Genomic DNA, 27,308 nt, shown 5'->3' with positions numbered 1-27,308 from the left:
ATGGTCGGGCAAAAACACAGCTGGTCTATGATCTCCGAGGCAAGCTGACGGTCGAATGCTATCAATGTGATTTTCGTGAAATTGTTTAATTAACGATCTAACGGTCAGATCGTGAGATCAAGGCAGACGTGCGCGAAAACGATTCGATCAGAGCTCGGCTGACAGTGTCAAGTGTACGCGTTTAGATGTACGCAAATCTCCCCGATCGCGGTGTCACCACGAGGATTTTTCACTGCCCTGGATACAAAGGAGTTTCGTGAGGTGTTTCGAGCGTCCTTTCGGTAAGATCACGGCTCGCGTCTATTTCACTGTACGCCGCGTTACCGTCTCCTCCGCCGCGTCCGTTCCGAACGTTCTGTTCAATTCGCAGAGACGAGTGACCTTTCTCGATGTACCCAAGCATCAAAGTAAAGCGGTCTACGTACGTGTCTCGCGTGTACACGATAGTTTCTGTGATTTCGCTCCTCTGCGTAGCATCGACGTCAATGAGAACTCGAACGAGAGGTGACGGAATCTGTTACACGCATCGCGGAGCGACGGCCAAAGTGAATTCGTGTACGTACGCGATCACGGGTGTTCGGATCCAAGAAAATTCCGAGGATGTGGCCCGCAGCATCTTCGTAAATAGGTCAGAACAAAGTTTTCGTAATCTATACTGTAGCTGCGAGGTTCCCGGACAGGTATCTCCCGTTCGGGAGACGAGAGAGATTCTTATCGCGCGTTATCACACGTTGCTCCCTTTGCGTGCGGGACCCTCGTGGAAGCTGCTTTCGTTATCTCGAACATGGGATCATAGTTCCTCCGTTCGATTTTTATCTCCATGGAACGTAACGCGTTTCCACGGCTGTTGACCATCCGCGAATGGGAACTTTCCGACGATGTCGCGGCTTCGATTTTCAACGACGAGGACTGATAGAGAAAAGCAGTTTCAGTTTACTGATTCTACAATTAATCTACACTGCTGGTCAGTCATATTTTCGATGACAAACGGTTGCACGTAAACGCAAACGCAAATGAAAGCAACTCGATACAAAGAGTTGCTTGCACAGATGCTTGCAATTATCGTACGTGTTGAAATTTTCATCTACTTGTCGCGTACATCGTCGTCGTTCGTTTTCCGTGATCGTTCATGTGCAAACACAGCTGTGCTCGACTCAGGTGCCGCGAATCGCGGCGTGTTCGTTGAACGACAAGTTTTTGGAAATTCTTAAGAATATTCTGAAGTTCGCCAAGTGTGTCTCGCAAAAAACGAAGCGAACGGCCAGGCGGTAATTAAAACTTTCGATATCGTTCGAACCGTTACAATACTCATTGCATACTAAACGAGGTCTTGAACCTCTGCGTCTGTGGACTATTTTTGTGTTCGCATCCGTGATGCTCCGTCACCACGCGCCGCCGTATCGAAGGTGGAACCCGACTGACTGTCGTCGAGCGAACCACGGCTCGTTCGTGCCGCGGCCCTTAGGACTCTGACCTTGCCCCATGCAAAACGATATTTCTCCCGTGCGTGGCACTTTTAATCGGTACGCCAATTAACGGAGCTACGGTTTAATTAATCGCTCGTCGGGGAGAAACGGGCCTGTGACCGTTTCGCTCAATCGTTATCGAGAATGAAAATCGATGTACATCGAAGCGTGAGATCTCTCGTAGACGTCACACCGGGAAGTAAGACTACGAATCGACGGAGTATGACGCGTTCCTCAAAGTACGTTTTATTACCGTCACCGGTTGAAAAACAATACGCTTTTCTACCTATTCCTCGATCGCATTCGTTGATCGTCTCGTACGTTTATCTCGTTGCGCCTACTCATTTCTCACGGTATCGGTGCCATTATCGTTGAACTTCGGACGTTTACTCTCGATCCTTAGTTCCTCGGTGTCGAATCCATTGAACGACTGAACTACGGACTTCTCGTGAACGAGATGTTTCGCAGGACAGAGACTTTCCGAGAGGTCGAACGGGAAAATTGAATCGTAATAAAGGCGAGCGACATATGCCGTCCGAACGATGCTCCTCCGCGGCGGACGTGCGCTGGGATTCAGACAAAATCTTTTCATCCACTTTCCCGGAACAACCTTTATAACGGTCCGCTCGAGTCAGCGGACAGACACAAAGAGCCGAACGAAGCATATGATCGGCGATGTATAAAGACAAAAGGCGGGAAGGGGGGGGGGGGTGCTTTTCGAGAACGTTAATTTCGATCGACCAGCTGTTACCACGCGATACGCGAATCTTTCGTATCGGTGATTAACCGGCCGTATAAAAATGCATAGCCGTTCACGGTGCGAGGTTCGGGTGTCTGGTGCGACGGACGGTTTGCACATTCTCTCGATTTCGATCCTGTTCTTTCGCGTGTCTCCTCGGTCACGTTTCGTCAAGGCCGTTCGGTTGATCGCTAAACAGACACACGGTATCGATGTCGCGCGCGAACGGCGCGAGGTATCGTCCACGTTTCTTCGTTACCACCGGTTTAAGAACCGGAGTTCGTCGAGGAACCACGCGAATCGCGTGAGTCAGGCCGAAGCCCTCGTCTTCGTAAATACTCGTCTCTCTGGAGAACGTCGCTCGGGGAAGATTCGCCGAAAACGGAACGGCATAAACGTCGGCGAAACGTTCCGGAAGTTAAAGCAGAGGTTGTACCTCAACGTTGGCCGGATCGGAAGAAAAATCGGCGTATAAATTACGTTGCTCGCGCGGATGTTTTTTCTCGTTCGTGTGTACCAGTTGTTTTCATTAGTACCATGACCGGTTTCCGCTGGCGGTCGGTACGTTGCCTTGAAAAACTTAGCCGAGAGATAATTCTGGTTTGGAGACCACGCAAGTTTCCATGGTTACGTATAAACTTTATACGGCCACCGCAGCTCACGTGCGAGACGACGCATCGATCAAATCGTTCGGATGACGGTGTCACGAACGACACGATCCGGTTCCCGTTATTCAGAGACGGCTAAATCGGCTAGAGCGAATCGTCGTTAACCATCTTTCGGGCGACAAAAAGCGACGAGATCGGACGTGGAGTACGCTCGGCGACTAGATTTGAGAAGCCCGTTTCCTCGGTGTTCGTAGCTGTGTACCGCGAATTCGCGGGAGCGAGAGCAAATGCCTCGGGAAGAAAGAGTAGCGCAACGTAGTCGGAGATAGATCGAGCGTGCGAGTTCCGAGACGAGATCGTTCTTACGTAACGCGAAACAAACTTCTGACGGCTATCCCGAAGTCGAACGTCAGTTTTCGAAGGCACGATGAATAGCTGCGAGAAGCAGCGATCGTGGGGAATTCATTGAAATTTCGTGTCGTTCGCTTGGACGTTGGTTTCCAACCGATTAACGAGGTTCGAGCGCTCTCAGAGCGATCCGAGATCGATCTTTCAACGATTCAACGTAGACCTCCGGGAAAATTAGATGCACGAACCGGCATCGGTCGATCATGGAAATTAATTTTCTGAGTAGTTGCCACTCCGCTTTTAAGAGCTCGTTTGAATGGGCCGAGGTGCCCGTCGATCGATATCTTTCCAATGGGACGACGGAACTTCCGTGAACACGTTCGTGATCGACGTCCGCCTTCCATTCTTGCCTCGTAACATTCCGCTTCGTCGATCGGGTCAGGCGGTCGACTCCTCGAGAGCCAAACAGCCGTTGCTCATCTCGTCGATCGACCGTCCGAGCAGTCGCATCGGCCGATATTTGGAACGGGTGTTTCGAAAGGACGGCAAAACGATCCGTACGCTCCGATCTGTGCGTAGTTCCTTTCGCGAAGGACACCCACGCTCGTTGTGGACGATCTGGCCGGGATCAACGGAGGCTACGAAGAAACAATTTCAAGGGCTCCGTTCGTTCACGGAATCGCCAGGCTTTTCCTTTCACGCGGAACAGCGTGGAGACCGCGACCGTTTCAGCGAGCGTGACCACGAGTTTTACGTTTGATCGCCGATCAATCGCCGTTCTTCGACTGCAAATATTTTCCTGGCCGGCGAACGTTGCGGCAAAGAGGCGAATTAACGATTGATCAATGATCACGGTTCCTACGAGCTCCGAAATTCAATGTCCGTTGACCGATCACCGGGTGACGCGGGAGAAGCCGTGACTCAATTTCCGAGGTAATATCGCTGAAATTTCCCGGCAAATACCAGCCGGGAGAAACAATTCCGTTTCAAGGCACATGATTTCCGGCGAAACGTAGCGACGATTCCATCGTAATTACGCAATTTGGCCGTTTTGTCATAGAGAGTGGACGATCGAGTTTTGTCTCTTCGACGGGGTCGGATTTGTATCTGCATCTATAGATAATCGGTTCGAACAGAAATTTTCCCGAGAGATTCGATGCCTGCAAATCATTTTTCGAACGCTATATTCGAGATGTTCAGGTCTCGTTGTTGCCACGCGTACACCAATTTATCGTTGCATGATACAAGACTAATGATACGCCTGCATAACTTTTTTGGCACACCAACTTATTTAACTTGCTAAGCAGCGTTGGATCTCGGCGAGCGTTTCTTTCATCAATCATAACTGGAAAAGTGCGGCTCGACCTACCTGCATACCGCAAGGACGTACAGCAATTATGCAGAGAACACCGGCGACGTCGACTCTAAAGAAAATGTAGAAGATCGTCGTGGCACATTTCGGTCGGCCCGATCGGAGACGTGACGAGCCACGACGCAGGACCTACCGTGATCGTGTCAATTCACCGTGTTCCCACTGACCGAGCAAAATTCTCGCGATCAAACAGCGACAAACGCGTCTGTTCCGAGTAGGCGCAACGAACGATCGGTGTCCGTCGAACCGTACCTCGGACACCAAACAATTCCGCGATCATTCCGTTCGACGTACGTGCAACGTGCCGAGAGCATCGTCGCGTCGTTGCATTCTGCGAGCCGACGCGCCAGCCACGTGAATCTAATACCCTGACCCCGTTTCAGTTAATTACTCCCGATTAGCCCGGAGACGATCCGAACTGGCTCTTGCCCGTCCGACTCCTCCCGTGTCTTCGAACGTCGACCCGTGCGTTCGGTTCGCGTCGTCCCGATGAATCACTCTGTTCGTAGACCAGGACTGCGCGTCCTACGTCGTTTCGACCGAGACCGAACGTGCAGAACGGGCGAACGAGAAATATTTGACGACTTCGCGCCGCGTTTTCACTCTGTCGACATATTTTTACTACGCCGATTTCGTCGGTGTTGTTTACGCGTTACGCGTGCGTCGCACGGTGACGTGACACGTAACACGCGCACGGAGAAAGTAACGAGTTCGCCATAATTGCCGATTTCCCCGTTCCGGAACGAAAGGAGGCTAAGGTCGATCGGTGATCGAATCGATCCGGAGAGAGCGACCAGCAAATTTCTTTTCACGGTTCCACGTAGACGTTGCGTAACCACTGCGTGGACGATGCCGGTGTGCAATCGTTACCGATTGCTCAATCGCTAAAGTAATTTCGTTCGGCTCGTGTTTACGGGGCTTCCTTCTAGTCTTCTCTTTCGTCCGTCTCGAGAATTTTTTGATCGAGCACTTCGAACAATTCTATCGCCGCGCACGCGATCGAACCTGGACCCTTCGTCTTCCTTCGTTTCAACGGAGACACGTCGTATTAATTACATCCTCCGTGGAATCTCTCTTTGTCGGTGAAACAACGGTTCTCTCGTTTCTTCTCGTTTTCGAACCAGACAGAATCTCGGGCATCGAACGTACGGACGTTAGAGTCGAATGGGCAGCCGGTACAATTATTTAAATGTTTGATTACGAGACGTGTGCACGTGTCATTATCCGATTAATACGTTCGTCGTTAAATATTTGCGAGCGCAATCGCGATTCCGTTTGCGATCAGCATTCTTCGAATCGACGTTTGCTCCGCCTTGATGATTGCATAATCGATGTGTCGTAGCTCGTCAAGCTTTCGGTTATGATCGATGCTCTTCCGATCGACGTCTTGTTTTTTCTGATGAATCGAGGTGAACGTATACTTAACAGGTACTTGATATCTTTTTATTTGCGAGATTCGATCGATCGAACGCGGGTAAGCAGCGGTCACTTGGTTCGTCAGAGAAAGTCACGAGTCGCCGTGATCGAACGTGTTTTCTCTCGGCGATTCAGGGCGTAGGTCGAGGTCGAGGATGATCGAACGCCGAGGGAGGAAATGTCGGTCGTTCGAGTAACGGCGTTTCTATGCGAGATTCGAATCCGGAAGGTCGGTAATTGTGAGAGAGAGAGAGAGAGAGAGAGAGAGACGAGGCGAGGCCAATCGTCCGTACGCGCGATTCGCGCGGAACGATCGCCGTAAAACGGTGACGATGATCGCGTCGTTCTCGTATCGTTTCGATGCCAGACCGGTGGATCGCGTGGCATCAAAGACCTTTTCCTCCATCGACCTGTGAACAAGAGAGCGTCGCTGTTCAGTGGGACGGTGTTAAAAATAATTCGAGCTCTCTCCCGGAGAAGAAAGGGCGTTAAAGGGCCTCCCACGTGATTCCGTCGTCTCTGTTTCACTTGGCCACGTGTACGCGTGTGTGAGCGGACGACCCACGCGTCGTTACGGTTCGAGGCTCGACTTTGTCAATCGGGACTAAGGGCTGAACTCGATCTGTTTGAATCGAAGGTAGAAACGCATCGGAACGCGCTGGACCGTCGATCGTACGGCGTACGAACGAGCCTGTCCAACGTTCAGTTCCGTTTCGAAACGGTCGTCATTTCGCTCGTGAGCCGTGCAACGAAAAGTGAATTACGACGATAATTCATATCGGCGAGAGGGGAACAGGAATTATCGCTTTCGTTCGATTCTCGAACAGTGCGGAACGGAATCATTTCCCACTGTGAACTTTGACGCGACGGCGTGAAATTCCTTATTTTTATGGTTTCGCGTAACGACTCGCGGAGACATAGATGAAGCTGTTTACATGCTGACTGATCGTGTCTTTTCGCACTGAGAAGAGAGTGAACGTCGCGAAGGTAAAAGGATCGGAACGAATTCTCACGGTTTCCTGGAGAAAGTCTTAAGAAGTCTCACTGTTGCCCGGCCGAGCAGGACTCGCATTGTCCGTAGCGGGACCGATCCGTACCGGAACTCCGTGCGTCGCTGAGACGTCGGCAACCAGCAGAATCGGTCCCGTGACCGATCACAAAGATTACCCCGGTTCCGTCGCCTCGGCGAACTACAAAACCGCTACGGATCCGAATCCAACATTAGCCTCGGCCTCGGGCAGAACGCGTAAAGCGTAAAGGTGTCCAGCGTGAAAGTCAATGTCAATTTCTGATTCTAATGTTTCTGCTGATAAAAACGTAATCCTCGATTTTACGCTTGGATGCGTGGATGAAAGGCGAGTCGATCGGAAATTTTTTCCAGAGATCAGACGAACAGGCATCGAATTCGGTGTGATTACACGCGATCACGCGGCTACTGCCAAGATCTTTTCCATTATTTCCTGATTATTTTGTAACAATGGCTCGCGAAAACTGTTATAAATGCAACGATCGATCGTGCGCGGTGTTCATGTAAAGCCGGGTATTCATCTGAGCACGAATGCGAACGAGGCAAGGCGAGGCCGAACAAATGCCTCGTTTTGTCTCGTTTGTAAAATTTTTCTTCGCGAACGAAGTCTGCCGAGGCAACGAACGAGACAGTGATCCACAGCGAACGCAGTGAACGATGATCCAGCGAGATAGGCAAGGTACGTGGAACGTACACGAATGCCGTCCATACGTAACCAAATTTTTCTTTGAAGTACCGACTCCGATCGGCTCGGGTCCCGAATGCCTCAGTCTGTGCGGCGAACAGCCGAATGCAGTTTGCCGCGCCTCGGTTACACGTCCACATATGTATGCTCGTTCGGCCTCGCCTTGCCTCGTTCGCATTCGTGCTCAGATGAATACCCGGCTTAACGCGATAAAACCCTGGCGAACGTAAAACGATGTTCGCTGGTGGCAGAAAGGCAGAGACGAGTGGGATCGGAGCTCGTTTCGATAACGTTAATTATCATCGACCGGCCGGCCGTGCCTCTGCTCTGACGAGGAGCAGCCGCCAACTACGTAAATGAAACAGTATTTTCGTTGAATCGACGTCGATGCGATAAACGGAGCGTGTGCCACGTACAAACGCCGCCCATAAAGCGACGCAAGGCTGGCAGACCGGGCCGCATAATTTCGCCTGGCACCGCGAGACATTGGGATCGAGAATTAGCATTGTAACGGCATTATACAGAGCGTTCTGGCGAGCGTCCAAAGGCACCGAGAACCCTTCACAGAGGCGGAGGCACACGCCGCCGGGTGGAAGAGAGGCCGAACAGAATGCAAAGCTCGATATCGCGTCATCGAACTTCCTTGCCCACCCGACTACCCACTTCTCGGTGCCTTTCTTCACTCTCTTCTTGTTCTTATTTCGTCATCGTTCCGACGCTGCTCGATCTCCCGCGGATTCTCCGAACTGTCAATGTTTCACCTGTTCTATCTCGCGTCGCGTGGGTCCAGAAATCTGATAACCACTTTCGTTTTATCAGTAATGGAACGCTCTATTCTTCTCCGCGCATTCTACTCGAAAGGTGCGTCTGTCTGTTGGAAGATTCGATGGCTCGCAGCGTCGGAGATCGCAAGGATCTTGTGTTTTGCGCCGTTCTAATTTTTCGTTACAATTCGCACGAACGTATAATCGTAACTGAAGGATTCATCGCGGCACGTCGAGCGTCGCTCCGACCTACATAAAGTTAAACGTGGAATTCCTGTTGGATGAATCGAGTGGTCGCGTTCAACGAGAGGTCGAAGCCACCAAAATAAACGAAGGGTATAACTGTAAAGGCGATCGTCCAGTCGCTTCCGCGTGACATCACCGTCGAGCGTGGACGAGTCACGACGAACAAGGAGACGGTGTAATCGGCTATGTGACCATAACTGGCGAAATTAATTATGCGACAATGAGTACACTGATAAATCGATCATTCGTTCCTGTAAATATGTACGATAGAAACTGAAGTAGCTGACGAAAACCGAGTTACAGCGAGAAATGATCGCGCTGCCATTGAGCCAGAGCATGAGCCGAGATCGATGCCGATTCGTTCTGAGGAAACGCTCCGAAACTGTACTTTCCGTGAACGACGAGTCGACGGGGAAACGGAATCCTTCTCTCCGATCGGGCATAATTTATGATCGGTGAGAAGGATTCCGTTGACGTCTTTACGAAAAACCGTACCTTCCTCGGTCGAAGCGCGTGTTTCATGGGAAACGCGAACGTCTCTTCCCGGTAACTCCGTCACCGTCGTAACAAATCCTGGACAGTGAGCGTGATCGAATCGAAAGGATCGAATCGCAGAACGAGATCACGAAGCGAAAAGCGGAATCGGAAAGAAACGTCTAATCGGGAACATTGTCACGCCGATTCTTGTCCGATCCGAACGAACGGGATTATGCCTGTTTTCCCATTCAGAGCCGATCCGATCCGCTCGAGGAGGCAGCGGGCGTCAACGCGGTGAGTCAAACGGTTCTTTCGTCGTGTTCGCGTACGTACCTGTGTCCTCGTTATCCTGCCCACGATCCTTGTACACGTCGCCCGTTTTATGCGCCATGACCGTAGAGATCCGTCTTCTGGAAATTTCCCTGAAAGACCATCGTTGCCCGCGACAGACTCGCGAAAACGTCCCGGTTCCCTGGAAAATAGCATTTTCATCTTGTTCGAACGACACTTTGCGTCGGCGACGATCGCGCGTATCGCAGATCGTTGAAAGAAGTTCAGACGTTTAAGATCCGCGGTCTAGTCGTTAGGTGAATATTTTTAATATGCAGCGTGCGAGGGAGAGCTGGTTCGTCTCACGGTATCGAGAACTCGTCGACTCCCATCGACGCTTGGCTCGCCGATTCGATCGCGTCGATACTTGGGAAGAGCACACTCCGTGGAACGGCACTCGGAAAGAACACTCGAGAGAACGATGCTCGTGACCAATTCTATCTCTCGTTCAACGTCTGTGCACATAATTTTTCTACGTCCCCTTGTAAAATCGTAAGAGCCGTCGTTCCAAGATCTGGTCGTTTCGTATACGCGTACAACACAGAATCCTACGGGTGAAATTGAGCGCATCGTTCGAAGCGTCAGTGGCCAAAGTCAGACACTGGGTGCGTCTTTGTTCCACGCGTCGTGGATAGTTCCGTTCTCGAACGAGACCGTGTGCCGTACGCGAACCATATTCAGCATTTCCGATCCCTCTAGAAACGGGTGACCTCGTTATCCTGCCTACGGTTCCTTCTCGAGCTCGGGTTTCCCACAGAACGATTACGCTCTCTGAACTCGATCTCGCGGTCGACAGAGACTGATCTCGCTCTCTTCCAGATTCTCAGATCTGTGCACCGGCCCTCGACGTTAATTCCTCCGACGGACGTTTCCGTCTACGTAACGCGTCGCGAGTCTACTCTCCGTGTTCGAAGACCGCGAGGTAAACTATACAGCGGAATTATCGGTTCATTTGAACCAAGCAACATCTGTTTTCATCGAATCGGAAAGTGAAAGCACGAACGATGACACGATCCTTGAATACTGTCCTCGCTCGAGCGACGACTCGACGGAATCAAAAACGGAGACAAAACGTTGACCGTCCGTCTCGTTGCAACGCGACGAACGCGTCGAAAACGTACGATGTTGTTCGAATTGCGGATCGAAACGCGGAGCGCCTCGAAGGTCGTCGATCGAGCCGTCGTCGAACGACGCGTATAGGATTATCAACCGTGGAATTCGTCGCATCTGATTCGCGTTAACGAACAGGAACGCTCTTTTTTTACTCGGCCGCCGACGAAGAGATTCCAGCGACCCGTGTAATTCTGTCGGACGCCAGCGCGTTTCACAGTAGCGAACTTGTTCCTCGAGGAAACGATTTACGTATATTTAAACAGTCGCGTGGAACGAGCTGTTTCCTGAACGAGTCCAGCGTTTAGCATCGAGATTTCGTTCACTCGTTCCGATGGATTGATCGGACCGGTGGAACGCGACAGTTCTCGATGATCCGAAAACTAAAAAATCCTACTGTTCTACGAACGTATCAAATTTCGCCTCGTCTCCTGTTCGTTCTACTTTTATTCCAGCAAAGTGGAGTCCACTATTTTTTTTCAATTCGTCGTAACGTTCATTAGTACGCAGACGATATTTATATAGGTATATACGTACAGTTTATGACAGATTGGAGATTCGTCTACGTCAGTGGATTTTCTATTGTAGTGAACGCCGGTCTCTGCGATCGTTCTCCGACCCGTGACCCGTTCGATCGTGCTGGCGGCAACGTTAAATTTTACCGCGAACCGTACTATTTGTCTCAGACGTTGCCTTCTGGTTTTCGTTATCGTTATCGATCGGCGAACGATCTAACGTCACGCAGGTAGGCGGCACGGCGCAATTCTTACGGCGTGCGCGACGTTGTGCAGCAGTGAACCGGCCGATGACACGCGGCGACTGCCCGATTCTCCGTTCACGAAACGCGATCACGAATTCACCCGGTCTTTTCTCTCCTCGCTCGAATAAGCGTCGGTCCACTCCGAATGGACGCTCTTCTAAAAAAAATTCCTACCTTCAGAATACAAATTCGTGTTTCACGTGGTTTCGATCGTTGAGCGACATTCGCAGTACGACACGTAATTCGCACAAGAGAGAGAGAGAGTTAAAAGAGAGAAGGAAACGGATACCTACGAAGAGGAGAGATAAAAACAAGTCGACGCTGGTACCTCTCGGCGGTATCGAATCGTCCAAGTTTAATTGGCCGTAGTTCGGCTCGTGCAAGTTCGATCCTCGCCGAGCGAAAAGGTCGCGATTGCGCGTCCGTTGATCGACGTATCGGGCCTGGGATTCAGGAATTGCACGCGAGCCATCGATCGGCGCGATATCGCGTCGCGACGCCTCTATCGCGCTCTGGTACGGTCTAACGAGCCGTGCTCGCTATCCGTCCATCCGTCCTCACGTGTGCACCAGGATCGAACGGCCCCTAGCGTGCCGGAAGGTCTTCGAGCCAGCCACGATGGGTCGGGCATTAGGTCAGCAGCGTTTCGTCGACGAACCTGATCGCACGATCGAACTTGCGCCGCAACGCTGCGAACTCTCCCAGAATTCGCGACGAGCTAAGTACATGCGTCCAGATCGCACACAGAGATCCTTGGTGCACCCGTCCGTGCAACACCCCGGAATCTACGCGAAGATCGTCGACATGTGTTTCTAGTTCGTTCCGTGAAACTCGTACGAAGTACGATACGATACGCGCGAAAATAATTCTGAAACGACCTGAATTTCAGCGAATGCGTATTCGTCGTTTGAGTCTGCAGTTCTTAATATTAGCTGCATTTTGTCCATCGCTAGGTTCTGTTTCGCGTGATAGCTGTTCGTGCCGTAAGAATAATGGATCGCCGCTACGCGCGGTGCCAGCGCGGGTGCAAAGAAAACTGGGTTACGGGAAAAACACCGCCTTGTTAGTTCCTTCCTCGTTTCCTTCGGAGTTGGTCACGACGATTCCAAGTCGATTTAACTCGAAAATTATCGGGGCCACCGTTTCCTCCGCTCGTGGATCTTTCAATTGAATCGTACGACGTTTTCGCATCCCGTCCTCGTCTGATCGTCGAGATAATTATGAAACGACAGTTTCGTCGTTGAATCGGCGGACAAGCAGGTTCCGTTTTTTTCAGTCGATCGAAAGGCAAGGGTAACCGGGAAAACGTACTGCGTAACGACGAATAATGGGTGATTAGTTGATCTTTTAACCGTACGCCTCGTACGGTTCATTGCTCCTCTTCCGGTCCGAACCGAGGGTCTGGTCTAAGATCGCAAAAAGATTATTATGGTATGGGATTAAACCGTAATTAGCGTGTCGTTGCCCCGAACAATATCCAACAGACATTGTTATCCGATGCTTATGAAATATTTATCGATTCGTTGTAACGTTCATTGTCACGTGTATTAAATTATCGAAGGGAAGAGGTGATCGATCTTCAATGCCCATCCCCCAGGATTGGTCGTCTCGTCGTTTTCGTTCACTTATCAATCAGAATTTAACCGTTCTTACAACACGTCACTGGATCTCCTACCGTAGCGAGTGTGCTACGAAGCGATCTTCATAGTTCGTTAACGACGTTGCAAGTAACGTGGAAATCGTTACGGCGCGTTAGAACCTCAGAAGACGATAAATACTCTTATCGATGGTCTCGTTTCCCGAATGATCACGGTCGAACTAGCATATTTGCTTCTCCTTCACTCGTATCGATCGTACGCGGCGGTTTCGTAATTATTTCGAGCGACGGGGGACGGTCGCGGCAATTTGTTGTTTTTTTTTCTCTCACTGCCAGAGTAAAATTACTCGAGCGAGCGCGCCTCGACTGCTGAAATTGGCCCCGCGAACGCACGAGAGTCAGCCGGTTTGTTCATTCGATTTCGCAAATGAGCCATTGTTTCCCTTGTTAAGAGGTTTCTCTCGTCGAGGAGGGGAAAAAAAGTACGGGGAAATTCAACACCATGTGACATCGGCACGACCGATCGAAAATCGCATCGTCGAAACGAAAACCGATTAAACTTGGTTGATCCCGTTACACGAGCTCTCACTTGACCAGGAATTCATTTCACTTTAGAGATACGTTTCTTTTCGTCTCATAAACTTCGATGCAACGCGATGCATTTCATGTCCTTCCACGCTACGCTTATTCCGTACACTGTGATGAACAGACGATTGACACGTGTGTTTCGTTCTCGGGCGATTCGAAGAAAATTATGCTCATATACATCTACGATTCTGTAACGTCACCATAATGCTGTTCGAAGCGGTATGTAACCCCGAGATACAATAGGATCGGCCGCGTATGATTAACTTTACGACTAACTGCGTTTAGTAGTGAAAATTTGATGAGCAAACGAGGGAAAGCCTTTATCGCGCGATACCATGTATTCCCGTCGAATTCCTGTCGAAACCGACGTTTAAGAACGATCGATTCACCACGATGCTCCCACAGTTCGTATCTGTAATTTAAACACGTCCATGACCTCGCGTCTTCAAAATTCATCTCATTCTTTTTCTAATGATCTCGACCTCGTTCTCAACGAACCGACTTACTTTTCATCGATAAAGAAACGCGGTATTTTACGCGGTATCATTTATCTCGAGCCTCACCGCGCTTACGCCCGATTCGATCGTCGAACGAGAGGAAATGATTTTTCTAATCGTGTCGCCTGTACGCGACCAACTATTTTAAATCGATGCACGATCCTCGCAAACTGAAAATTGAAACTTGCGAAACTGAGCAACGTTTCGCACGTGCTCACCCGACGGAACGATCGTTGTCGCGTATCCCTGACTCTGAATCGGTCGGCCGGCTGGCTATACCCCGTTCAATTTTTCATCGGTCCACGAAATCAAGGCCGTGGGTGGTCGATAATCTGAGAAAGCAGGAGAACCTCGGAAAGAACGTCCCACGCTTCCCGACAACAAAAACTACTTTCGAGCCGGCGAGAATCAGATGCGTAAGAGTTACGCGAGGCTGCTCGTTATTACGCGGAGCAATTTGTTTTTAACACGGCCGACGATCGATCTGTTTGTATTTTTAATTTGTTCGAAGCGGCGCGATCGTGGAAAGAGCAAAGAGTGTCGGACGTGACGTAACGCGAACGAAACTCGACGCGTAACGTGTGCGCAACGATTAATTTTCGATCGAGCGACTCCGACGCACGCAAAAGACGTGAGATGACGATCAACGTCGGTCTGCCGAGGACGCTCGGTCGACGTCGTCGTCGCTTCAGAGAGTCAGATTTCAATATATTTCGGACGAAGCGTGACGCGTCTGGAGATCCAGAATCAATGACCGAGACGGTGGAACGTACGAACATAAAATTTCCGAAATCAGTAACTGACGAACGAGTCACGTATCCGACTCGAGCTACACGCTGCACATCTCGACCGTGATTGTTTTTTTATCGCTCACGCGCGATCGCCACCGACGTTCGCACGCCAGTTTCTTAACAATCGAAATTCACGAACTGCGCGGATAAACTGAATTCTTACGGTCGTATCGAAAACTCGTGTACGTACGAACATTTCAATGTTCGCTCTCGTTCCCGAGAAGACTCGATTCGCGAGAACGACCGACACCTTCGGAATCGGGTTCGAACGTGGCTCGACGTTTGAACGTCGTACGCATAGGCGAATCTCAACAACAGAGGTACGACGAGGATACGTTCGGATGGTCGACGAGAAAACGGGTAGGACGTTCGGCGACGGTGGCGGAAGCCTGAACTCGAATCAGCGTTGCATTGATCGATGCGTACCCCGTCCCGCCGCCGCCGTCGTCGTCTCGATCCTCGCCACGGCGATACCGAGAGACACGCTGCCGGTTTTACGTAACGCGTTAATTGCGCAAGTTCGATCCGAAGCTCCGTTGCTCTTGCGACAGGAACGATTTCGACGGTGACGTCGAAGACGGACGCGCGTGATCACCGGACGTCGAGAACCGGACTCGTGACGATTCTTCAAATTACGATCACTTCACGAATAGGACGGTATTTTTAAATCGACGCGGCGTTCATGGTACAGGATTCGACTCGTGTACGAACGGTACACCGGCGATCCCGTGGAACGCGTTAAATCGGAAAGTGCTCCTTCTAATTCGATTGCTCGCCTCGATCGTTCTCGATGAGTATTATCTCGAGTTCGTTTCCCCTCGACGAGTGAGTCATCGGTGAGGAGCAGCTTTTTCCACGACGCACTTTCGTGGCAAAGAGCAGTAGATACGGTTATCTCGTTGCTATCTTTATGACGAAGAAGACAGCTTTCTGTTCGCTCAGATCGCGCGGGGCGTACGCCATCGAGCGACCCCGACCTTACTAGAAGTTAGGCTCGTTGAACCGTCAAATATACAGACGTCGATCGATCGATCGATCGATCGCGTGTAATTTGAATTTCGTTGGCTCGAGTCGAGTAAGAAGACGAATCGAATTCGCTTTTGACAATGTCTAAAATTTTTATAAAAAAAAGAAAAAAAGAAAAAAAAAAGAAAAAATGGAACTAGCCGTGATGAAAGATGATTGAGAGCTCGTCCGTCGAGTCTCGAGCCCCGAAGTAACGGCGTATTTGCGTTTGGGTTTCAGGCAACGGAAGCACTCGGCCAGAAATGTCGTCGGCGAGGCCGTGATTCATCGTCTTCGGTAAGAAGGTAGAAGCCGAGGTGGGACCCGAAGTGGCGGAGAACGCAGAAGAAGAAGAAGAAGAAGAAGAAGAAGAAGAAGAAGAAGAAGAAATGGCGTCGACCAGCGGGCACAAGAGGAACGGCTCGAGCTCGAGCATGTTCGGCCACAGACGCACCGAGTCTGGCGGCGGCTTCATCGGCCACAAACGTTCGGAGAGCGGTCACAAACGCGCCGAGAGCATATCCAGTGCCTTTGGCCACAAACGATCCGAGAGTGGCCACAAGAGGAACGAGAGCACCGGCGGCGGTTTCGGTCACAAAAGGTGACTTTTGTCTCCTGGGAACGTTCCTTCATCGACCCTTCGGAGCGCCACCCGGTATCAAGGGGTCGCGTTCCTCTTCACCTCCTTTCGCGAACGAGTCCGAGCCGTGTGCTCGTATTTACGCGTTTCCTAATAAATCCTCGACATCTTCCCACACGTTTTCACGAAACGACGTGAAAACGAAGTGACCGACCGTACGACGCACGTTCGAATCGAAGAAACCCGCGCACACGCATTTTAACACGGCATTGCAGCGTGATCCGTGTCCCAAAAGAAAAAGGGGAAACAACGTCGAACGACAGGAGGAAGGATCTCGTTACGTCGGAGAGAGTAACGTGATCCTTCGACCAGGGGGGCTACGTGTAACGTTTAGATGTGTACAGGTTCAAGGGCTTCCAGGATTCTGTTGTTCGTCTTCTCCCTTTCTCGCCCGCTAACGATGAACCGAGAGAAATCGCGTTCGCGACTTCCTGTCACCTGGAGTTCGCGTTTTTATCGCGCCTAGTATCATGGCAGATGATCGCGAGTAGTTACGGAATAAGTAGTTTCTAGTGGCGCTTGAAAAGAATCACGTCGGTCGACGAAATTACCGAACACGATCTAGCAGGATAATCTTCGCGGATCAAAAAGCCGCGGGTCTTGGACCAGGTCAACTTGGACCGGGCAAAAATTCTATTCCATTTGCCGCGATCCGGTACGAACGAACTCGAAACATCTTCGACTCGGTCGACGACGAAATTACGCGTATTCTGTCGGACAGAGCTGATTCGTAGTGCGTGCGTCGAACGATCGGGTGTGCACGTAATATATCGGGATCGACGGAAGCGAACGGTGGCTCCGATGGATCGCTTCCAAATTGCCCGCTGACCTCCTGGACGCGTTTCCAGGTCTGAGTCCGGCAGCAATTACCATGCCGGACACCGAAGGAACGAAAGCATGTACGCTATGACAGGACTGTACGCGGAGAGTGCGGCCACGGCGACCGATGAAGCCACAGACCCGTTGCAGGCGACCGGTAGCAGACTGACTCATGACACCGTCATCAGGTGTCACAGTAGAAATCCCAGTTCTGGCCTCGTGGACCACAGGTAAGGGGTGATGATCGACGCGTACGAGACGACGTTTTTTAATTCCGACACCGTCGGATCTACCTCCTGTCTGTCAGCGTTATCGCGTAAATGAAATTGCTCGTGAATAGAATCGAGAAGGGAAAGCGGTGGACACTGAGAAGTGAGCCACGAGAATGTTAAACGAGAGATTTTTGCGCCATGGGCAGGGCCCGTCCGCGAATTTACACGGAGGAATGGATTCTGGAAACGATCGTGGCAAAAATTGCGACGCGTAACACCCTCGAAATAGTGAAAGTGAAAGCACTACGTCGACCGTGACACGGTTTTAGTATCGCCGAATAGATTCTACTGTAAACGTCAGACCCGTCGTAAACTCGTCCCGCAGAGAGTCATGCCTTTCGTCTGACCGCACCGTTCGCGAATACTCACACGATGAAATCTTCGACGAGCTCGCATGCCACGGGCGCAGATCAACGATGTTTGTACGATACACCTTTTTAAACGATCAAGCTTCATACCCGGAGTGACCAATTACGATATGTTCTGACTCACGTGCACGCGAACATGGGGCATCGTTTCGGCACGAGATATTCATGCTTCTCGTTTCTTGTTCTTACACTTTTTCAGAGATTTCATCATCAAATGTCACAGCAGGAATCCCAGCGCTTCCATGGTCGACAGGTAAAAAAGCACGCACGATTCTCATCCTTCTTACCTTGATCAATGAAAAGCAGCAACTCGTAATCACTGCGAATTGCATCTGATTCCGTGTTACGAACACGATCGTCTCGTTTGATCCTTTAACTGCTGTAGCACAGCTTAGCTTGTGAAAAAAATTATCTTCGCCAAAACTCCGATACCGTTACGCTTACGGCGATCTAATTTTGCCACAGTAATTGTACGTGAGATAAAATCTCAGGGAAGGTAGACGCGGAGGGTGATTCTCTCGTGAGATCAACGCTCGCGACGAACCAAGAATTTGATTTGAACGAGGAATCCAAGTAGGACACCAAGTAGGACTTTCGTGGAACCTTTGGCGAGAACCCGTGAAATCCCTCGAGATCGGAATAATGGCGAATCTACTCGAATAGAGACTTCGAATTGAATCGCTGAAAGTATTTCGTTGACGTCTACGATTTTTTGGATCTCTGATCGACGACTTTCGCAGTTAAGGGATCAACTCTGAACCGCACGCGTGCTTCTCGCTTTGTCCCTCCCCGCTGTACGAAAATAGCGGGCTGAATTCTCGGAAGGATTCCTGAAGCGCATCCTCGTTTTTTCTGTTGACCGACGCAGGACGGAGAAGGAACGACCTCAGACTCCACCGTTTAATCCGGATTCGAAGGACTGTGGAATTCTGAGCTGTAGGCCAGCCTTCGTACAAAGATTCGCCGGGATAAAGGTTCGTGATAATTTAGTTGCGTTTCATTGCCCGATTTCGCGTGTATCCGTGCCGTGATTCGTTTAACACGGTGCTCGATCTACGATCGTACACGGATGTACGAACGAGGTATCGTGAGTCACTCGTTCGAAAGGATACGACATTGAACGCCGGCGACCGTTCTACGAGAAGGTTCCCGAGCTATGGTCGAGGGACACAACGCGACCAGTTTTGAGTCATCGTCGTTGCTGGATACCGTTCGATATCGATCGTGCGACTTTCATCTCACCGTCGCGTAAGAGACGTCTCCGATTCTGTGTCGAGTCATGAATTTGGTCCCGTAGACGTCTTTCGATCCCGACCGCCCCGTTAGGAAATGATCATTTTGCAGTACGTTCGTGAACTTGATCAGGTTTCACGGTACGTACAGTTGTTCTCGCAATGCGATGTCGCGTTTTCTTTCACTGGCCATGACCGAAAAAGTACGACACGTGGAGCCATTTTCGATTTATCGCGCACGGTGTATCGAGGTTTCATTCCGGTCTCATTATCGTTAATGCAGCGTTTTACCTTCGTTAGTTAAAATGCACTCAAGGGTACAATGGTCGAATCGATAAAGCCTCTGATCATCTGATCGGGTTTCATCGTTCGATTCGACGAAGTTGTACATGTATGCGCGAAAGAATCGACGCTATCAGGAGTATCGTTCGTCTCACACTCTGTATCGTGATCGGTGCACGTAAAAAGAAATGAGAAAAAACTGTCGTTGAGCACCGATGTTACATTGACCGTTCAATTTGATCGGTCGATTTTCGTAATTCACGGCTCCTGGTCTTGTAGTGAAATAATTTCAAATACGCTGCGCTGAAATTTGATCGGTCATGTTTTTCATCCACCTGTACGCACGAACGTCGCGACGTCAACGTCAATAATGATCCTTCTCCGTCCAGGTGTTCGTGTTCCTCCTGTCATTTCTCGTCACGCTGCAGCAGGCACTCAGTTCAGGCTACATAAATTCTGTGATCACGACGATAGAGAAAAGGTTCGAAATCCCGTCCAGCCTTTCGGGCGTCATCGCTAGCTCCTACGAAATCGGAAACGTCATCACCGTCATCTTCGTCAGCTATCTCGGTAGCCGCAGACACATACCCGTCTGGATAGCGATCGGTGAGCACGCGCGAGACGCGCATCTCGATATTTAGGATCAGCCGTAAGAACTCTGTATCACTTCAGGCGCCGTCATAATGGGGCTGGGATCGATGATCTTCATGGTGCCACATTTTACGGCCGAGCCCAACCTGATGACGGCCGCGAACAATTCCAGCTCGGACAACATCTGCCGCGGCATTTCGTTACGCGAACAAGACATGGGATTGGGTAAATGTTTCACCGACTATTTTTCAATCGCGGTCGATGGTTCGGCAGTGTTGTTAGACTCGATCGAGACGATGTTGAAACCGTTGTTTGCGCAGGTCGTTTGTCGTCTGGATTGTCGTCTCCACCCCTGGCTCCGCACAACAATTTAAGAGGCGACAACTGCATTCAAGGATCTCCGTCCAACGCTGGTCCTGTCATGTTATTCGTACTCGCTCAGTTGCTGTTAGGCTGTGGCGGTTCTCCCCTGTTTACTCTCGGTACTACTTACATAGACGATCATGTACGACCGGAAAGCGCTTCTCTGTATATCGGTAAGATGACGCGGCGTCTCGGTACGTTCCGATCCGATGGTCACTAATATTCGTCGATTTACGCGGTCCTCTTCTTCAGGTTGCATGTACAGCATGGCAGCTTTCGGGCCGGTGTTAGGTTTCCTCCTAGGAGCTTATCTGTTGTCGTTTCACATGGACTCCTTTACCGCGACGATCATCAGTATAGGTAATTGACCGATCACGTATGGTGATATCGCACGACAATCACACTGGTTTCTATAAATGATTATTCTTTTTTCTACAGACCCAGGCGATCACAGATGGGTCGGCATGTGGTGGGGCGGGTTCCTGCTCTGTGGCTTGCTCCTGATACTAGTGGCAGTTCCATTCTTCAGTTTCCCGAAAACGCTTCAAAGGGAGAAAGAGAAAATACGAATCATCGAGAAGGCCAAAGCGCAAAAGGAGAAGGAGCAATGCAAAGAGCCGAAGAAGGAAAAGCTCGACGACAGCGGTTACGGGAAGGACGTGAAAGGTAGAATCATCTCGAGGGAGGAAAGGGACTTCCGGAGCGTGTGAAAAAAAATGATACGTTCGCGTGTTTCAGATATTCCGAGGAGCATGTGGAGACTGGTGTGTAATCCGGTATACGTCGTAACGTGCCTGGGAGCTTGCATGGAATTGGTGATCGTCTCTGGATTCGTGGTTTTCCTACCGAAGTATCTGGAGACCCAGTTCAGCCTGGGTAAGAGCCAGGCTAGCGTGTTCACCGGTTCTATAGCGATACCGGGTGCTTGCATCGGGATCTTCTTCGGTGGATGTTTGCTCAAACGCTTAGAATTAAGACCGAAGGGTGCCGTTCAGTTCGTGCTCGTCTCGAACGTGATATGTCTGGTCTGCTACGGCCTCCTGTTCTTCCTCGGTTGCGACAACGTGAAGATGGCTGGGACCACTATACCGTACTTCAACAGCAGCACGAAGGGCCCGGAACCCTTTCAAGTAAATCTCACTGCCGCGTGCAACTTCGGTTGCGAATGCCGAATGACGGACGTCGAGCCGGTCTGCGGGAACAACGGTCTCACGTACTTCAGTCCTTGTCACGCAGGCTGCACTGCCTTCAGTTCCAAATCCAACTTTACTAACTGTGCATGTGAGCGTCGAACTCGTCTTTCCTCCCGATCGTTACCGTGACGATTTCTAATGTGACGTTTCGTGTCCTTCGCCAGGTATACATGGGAACTTGACGATGTTGCCACCGGCGGCCCCGGAATTCGCAGAAGTGACGGTGGTTCCAGTGGCTACCGCTGGCCCGTGCATTTCGCCGTGTAGGACCATATTCCCTTTCTTAATACTACTTTTTTTCATGACGTTCATCGTTGCCGTAACTCAGATGCCTCTGCTAATGATAGTTTTACGGTAAACTTTCGCTTCCCCGTTATGCATTACCGTTCACTGTCCGCATGTCACTCCGTGACACGTTTCCTTTTGTCACGTACAGGTCTGTCTCTGAAGAGGAACGATCGTTCGCTTTAGGCATGCAGTTCGTGATTTTTCGGCTCTTCGGTTACATACCCGCTCCCATTTTATTTGGCAACTTGATCGACTCCACGTGCTTGCTGTGGAAAAGCACCTGCGGCGAAAAAGGTGGACGTTGTCTACTTTACGACATCGAACAATTTAGATACAGGTACAACGACGAGATTGGTTTCAACGAATCGATCGATTCCTCGGTACGTTGTCGAACGTTCTACTACTGTATCTTTCAGATACGTCGGACTTTGCGCTGGCATTAAAATACTGGCTTTGGCACTGTTCCTCATTGACTGGTGGTTAGTGAGAAGGAGAAGACAGATGGAAGACCAAGCGCCGTCTTTCACCGTCAACGAATTCGTCGGGTCGATCATCAGCCTCGACAAATGTACGTAAATTTTCATCCGTGCTACGGATGAGTCTGTCTGAAATCGTACTCTGTTCAACGAAACACGCTTTGGCTCTTTGTTTCAGTGTTCGAGGAGAAGCCGCATCTGCACAACGCAGGAGAGGGCGACGGCGCTCCTCCGAATTCCGAGACGTCGACACCGTCGTCGGTTTCGTCGCCTACGGAACCTACGAAATCGACGAACCTGGAGGACACTGCTTCGTCGAATCAGACGCAGGACTCGACGGACAATCGTTCGAAGACGGACGTCGACGTTCCCGACACTAGGCAAGCGCCGCTTGCCGCGGAAGAGCCGGACACGGAGGTAAAGCCATTGACCGGTAAACCGGACAAGCATGTACGGAACGTTTAATGTTCAGCCGGTGTTAAAAGCTGTACGCAGCCGAATTATCATTGTCCAAGTGGTGACAACGTGAGCCTGTGGCAAATTGTTTTTCTGCCACGGGTGAGCTGATACGGCGCGAAAACGAATGTGGTAGATACGAGATAGGTACGTCGTCGATTTGCGTGCAATCGTAAACAGAAGGTGAAACAGTGTTACGAACGGTATCGAACGATGGACGGAATGGGTATTCCGTACGCATTATGTGGTGCTGACACACTGATCGAAAGTCGAACAATTTATCTTATATCGTTCCGTGTATCGTCGGGTAACAAATTCAAATTGCGTTGAAGATATCGAGTGAACTTTTCCAAACGCCGCGTTATAATATATTGTTGCATAGACACAGGGGAGCCGAAAATATTTTTACAAATGATCATATTCGCGCGGGGAGGGATTATCGTTTGTCGTACGAAATGATTTGCCACAGGTTCGTCCGTTTGGCTATTTTTAGGAAAACTAATATCACTAGGGTGTACATTTTTACGGTGACGCGAATATATGTATACATATGTCAATAATGAACAGAAACGTAAATGGGTGGTGGAAGGTATATACGGACTCGCTTCAGACAGACGTCTCGTAGGAGCTTGAATCGTTCAGAGATTTCCTTTGTCTGAAACGAGTTTCCCCTCGCCTCGGTAAACGAACCTCGGACGTTTAAGAAAGAGAAAAAAGAAAAAAAACGGGGCGGAGTGAGAAGAGACAGAGTAGAAACGAACGAAAGGCCAACAAGGACAAAATTGTATATATAAAAATTCCTGCCTTAAGAAATACAAGACTAGACAAACGTATATTTAAAGATAATTAAGTGATAGAGTTAACTATCTATGATAAATAATATCGTTACAATTGCAGATCGAGAGCTGCAATTTATTTTATAACTATAGTTGTTAGGCTTTCTCAGAATTAATAAACAGATGGTAGTCAATTTAAAGTAGCGATGTAAAGAAAAAAAGAACACACGTACACACGCGAATGAGAATGAACAGCGTTGACTCCTTTATAGAGTTATTTTAAAACTTCGCATTAGCGCGTATATTTTATCGGTATAATTTTTGGATTCCCCAGAAGGTGAGCCGTACAGTCGATGAAGAGAATAATTACGCTTCTTTCAACGAAGCAACGTCCTGATCTCTCACGTTTTTTTCTTCTCTAAATATCATTTCATCGGCGACACTTGCTGTTTTCAAAACTTTCACGGAACATTGACGTTACTCGTTCGAATTAAGAATACAAAAACGAAAACGTTCCTGCAAGCTTCTGAACGCAGGCGTCGCGACGATCAATTGCAGTTATATTTGAACGCGTAACAAAATTCGTTTGGCTCACGATATTACACCGCGTAGCTCACTCGTTAGGGAACGGGCAAGCCTACTCGTTGTTTTGTACCTGAAAGCCTCTCGTATCCGATTTCGATGCAACAAAGAAAGAGAAAGATGAAGGAAGGAAGGAAGGAAGGAGGGAGGTAGGTAAGGAAGTATATAAACCTCAGGAAAAAGAAACGTTATTAAATCGTGACACGCACCTTTGATTGACTCGCGGTCGAAATAAGTCTATTAAAGAAGACGCGGATACGAATACCTATCAGTGCAAAGAGGAATGAAATCCTAGCTTAAGGAACGAACAAATTCACTCCTTTCAGCTCCGATTAAAGCGAGAACGAGAGGAGATAATTAAGGGAATTTTACAAAAACGAATATTGTATAGAGCACAGCCTGTTTTTCTCTATCGCTTCGGGTACGAAACCGTTTTACGGACGCTTCTGTGAAATTTCAAAGTTTGAAACGTCGGAAGATGGCATTAATTTTACTGTCTCGAACAAAACAAGAAGAACCTATTATGCTGACGCAGCGTTTACTTACGTCAAAGGAATGAAATACTTATCTCTGTACATGTACGAAATGTATCTCGCACGCTGTTTGGCCCGTCACTGTCAATTTTTCGAAGTGTAGTCACGTACACGCTAACTATACATATATACATATAAACATAAATATATACATATATTATATTTTAGAGGCGATTTTGATGTTTGCGAACCATTGAACCGTCCGCGAGGCAGTGTCGTTCGAAACGTTCTCGAGGCCGTGATGATCTCTTCTCCTAACTACGATTAATTATTGCGAAGCAACTTACGTATTAACTAACTATTACCTACTTTGTGATATGAATCTTTCTGTCGAACGATGGGCGGCCTCGCCGGACGGATCTCTCGTATACACGTTGGATTGAATGCGAGACAAAAAAAAGGGGAAAATGTGCTGTGAATAGAATTGAACAGAGGCGACAGAGAAGCGGGAAGAAATGCGCAGGAGATGAAGAACACGCGTCGAGTCGAATCGAATTCAATTTGCTCGCGCGTCGGCAGGGACGAAAGGGTCGTCCGATGGTTGAAACGAGTGAAAAGAAAGAATTTACGATCGCGTCTTGTCGAGATATACTGCGATTATTGTACATAGAGAAGTAACGATAGTTAGAGTGATTTATAATGAGCAATCGAGAAGGAGAGAAAACGTGGTGTGTTATGATTATATATATATATATATATACATAAAAATATTAACTATACGATTTTACGATGGTCGCCGTCGGAACGACGATGTTCCGTTTCTAATACTGTGTAAACGAACGACGCGTCGATTTATACGACTTACCGGGATACACGCGCGGAACGAACGATTACGCGCGCGCGACCCGCCCAGTTTTATAATCGAGTTACTTAAACATTTTCACAGAACCCTTTTTCCGCGTGTGTCCTAAATCATGCCCTTCGGATCAACTTTCTTTCCCTATATTTCTCGTCTCGAACGATACTTATCCTCGATTTCAATTACGTTCTTATAGAATAATTTTTATCATATTGTTATTACCGCGCTTTTACTGTCTACCGCTGATGCACTCATCGTTAGCTAGTTCTAGTTTAGTTCTAATCGGTTTAGCGAAAGTTTCGGTTTTGAATTCGCCGTGTGTAACACACATTCCCAAGCTATACGACATACTGAACCTCGACAGACGAAGAGTTCCGTACGAGGAAGCGTTTCAAGTATTAGGTAGAATCCTCTGATTATAGCGACGAAAAAATAAATAAAAAGAATGTTGCGTATATATACGTATAGATACTGACTATTGTAACAACTAATATAAACTGCTTATAGATGTACTGTATTTTTTGTAGGGACCATAATGTGTAAGCGGAACGATATGAACATTCTTTTTCGTTTTCTTTTCATACGATACTTGAATGATTACGGTGATATTGCAAATGTGAGTCGTCGATTTTAAGCGAGGTTCAATGAGGATGGGGGCAGGAGGGAAATGAGCAATACGCGTTTGCCTGGTAGACGAGAACGAGAAGAGCAATTTTCACAGATCGGAGATGAAGTGTAATATAAAGAGAGTCGACGAGAAGAAAACTTGAACGAAGGTGCGAGCAAGCTCAAATGCTTCGCAGGATGCGTTATAGGAATTCTGAATGCGTTCGATGGATGAAGCGTTACGAAGATCGCAGAAAAGATTCTGTTGAACTTTTCACGGTGTTTGCGGTGACAGAATCTTTTCTGGGAACGCGGCGATGGATGGGAAAGCTTCTCGAAGATCGTTGAACACTGAGCGCGTTTGATGTTGATCGGTAGCTGAAAGTCACAGGAAAATGATCTGTTTCTTATTTGACCGTTTGTTGTCTCTGTTTTACGTACTTCGCCGCTTATCGTGAAAATTTTCAAACACGCTGACCAGAATCTAACATTACATCAGTATGCTCGATTGAAATCGTTGACGATAGAAGTGGTCTCGAGCAGCCAGGGCGTACTTGGCAACAAAGTGATACAGATTGTAAAACGAATTGATAGTGGGAAATTATATTAACAATTATCGGAGAAATCTTCTATGAAAATAGAAAAGTCTGTTCGATAGAATGTCAGTGAGTTCTGAAAGCATTTTAGCCCGATTCCATTTCACGTTGAACAGATACACACGTACATGCTCGTGTATCTGAACGTAACGCGTAGACCATGTGTTCCTTTGTGATTATTGTACGACGGAAAAAAATTATTTGAATCTACGAACGAGATCACTCGTTCGACGATGTTTGGCTATTCTTAAAGAAAAGGTAAAACGCGATTTTAATACGTTGATCATGACGGAAAGAATGATCTCGGCGCGGCCGATCTCGTAAATTGCGAGACGGGTGTAAACTTTTGAAATAACATTGCCTTAAAAAAATGAAAGATTAAAGAAAATAAATGTAATTATTATGAACGCTCTGACGATGGTACAAGTGGCAAAAGGAAAACCAATGGTGATGAAGCATGATCGTAATATGCAGAGACGGAGAGAGAGATATATATATATACATATATATTATATTATAAATGAATATATATAAAGAAATGTTAGACATAAGAGAATCTCTTGTATTGTCAAAGAATGATTTATCGTTTCCTCGGATAGATATATATATA

The 27,308-nt window shown here is 48.7% G+C and overlaps 1 protein-coding gene across 4 annotated transcripts; it reads left to right on the top strand.

Annotated features, from left to right (window-relative positions):
* LOC108626205 (Organic anion transporting polypeptide 30B) lies at positions 1 to 25,397 on the top strand. 4 transcript variants are annotated; one of them, XM_018026753.2, is made up of 16 exons: positions 1 to 281; positions 475 to 628; positions 16,067 to 16,427; positions 17,315 to 17,515; positions 18,125 to 18,178; positions 18,794 to 18,899; positions 19,829 to 20,045; positions 20,112 to 20,255; positions 20,351 to 20,566; positions 20,646 to 20,753; positions 20,832 to 21,059; positions 21,132 to 21,674; positions 21,751 to 21,940; positions 22,023 to 22,211; positions 22,291 to 22,442; positions 22,529 to 25,397. In XM_018026753.2, exons 3-16 carry the CDS (start codon positions 16,216 to 16,218, stop codon positions 22,813 to 22,815), a joined length of 2,847 nt encoding a protein of 948 aa, XP_017882242.1. In that variant the 5' UTR covers positions 1 to 281; positions 475 to 628; positions 16,067 to 16,215; the 3' UTR covers positions 22,816 to 25,397. The 4 variants fall into 4 exon arrangements, with proteins under 4 accessions (XP_017882242.1, XP_017882243.1, XP_017882244.1 ...); XM_018026754.2 differs by having other exon boundaries at positions 371 to 628; XM_018026755.2 differs by lacking the exon at positions 475 to 628.
* Positions 25,398 to 27,308: the final 1,911 nt, after the last annotated feature.

This window comes from Ceratina calcarata, unplaced genomic scaffold (assembly GCF_001652005.2).
Source record: "Ceratina calcarata isolate Rehan_Ccalc_2016 unplaced genomic scaffold, ASM165200v1 scaffold39.2, whole genome shotgun sequence".
NCBI classification, from domain to species: domain Eukaryota; kingdom Metazoa; phylum Arthropoda; class Insecta; order Hymenoptera; family Apidae; genus Ceratina; species Ceratina calcarata.
The sequence above is the reverse complement of the archived record's forward strand: the minus strand, read 5'-3'. Positions and strand labels throughout refer to the sequence as shown.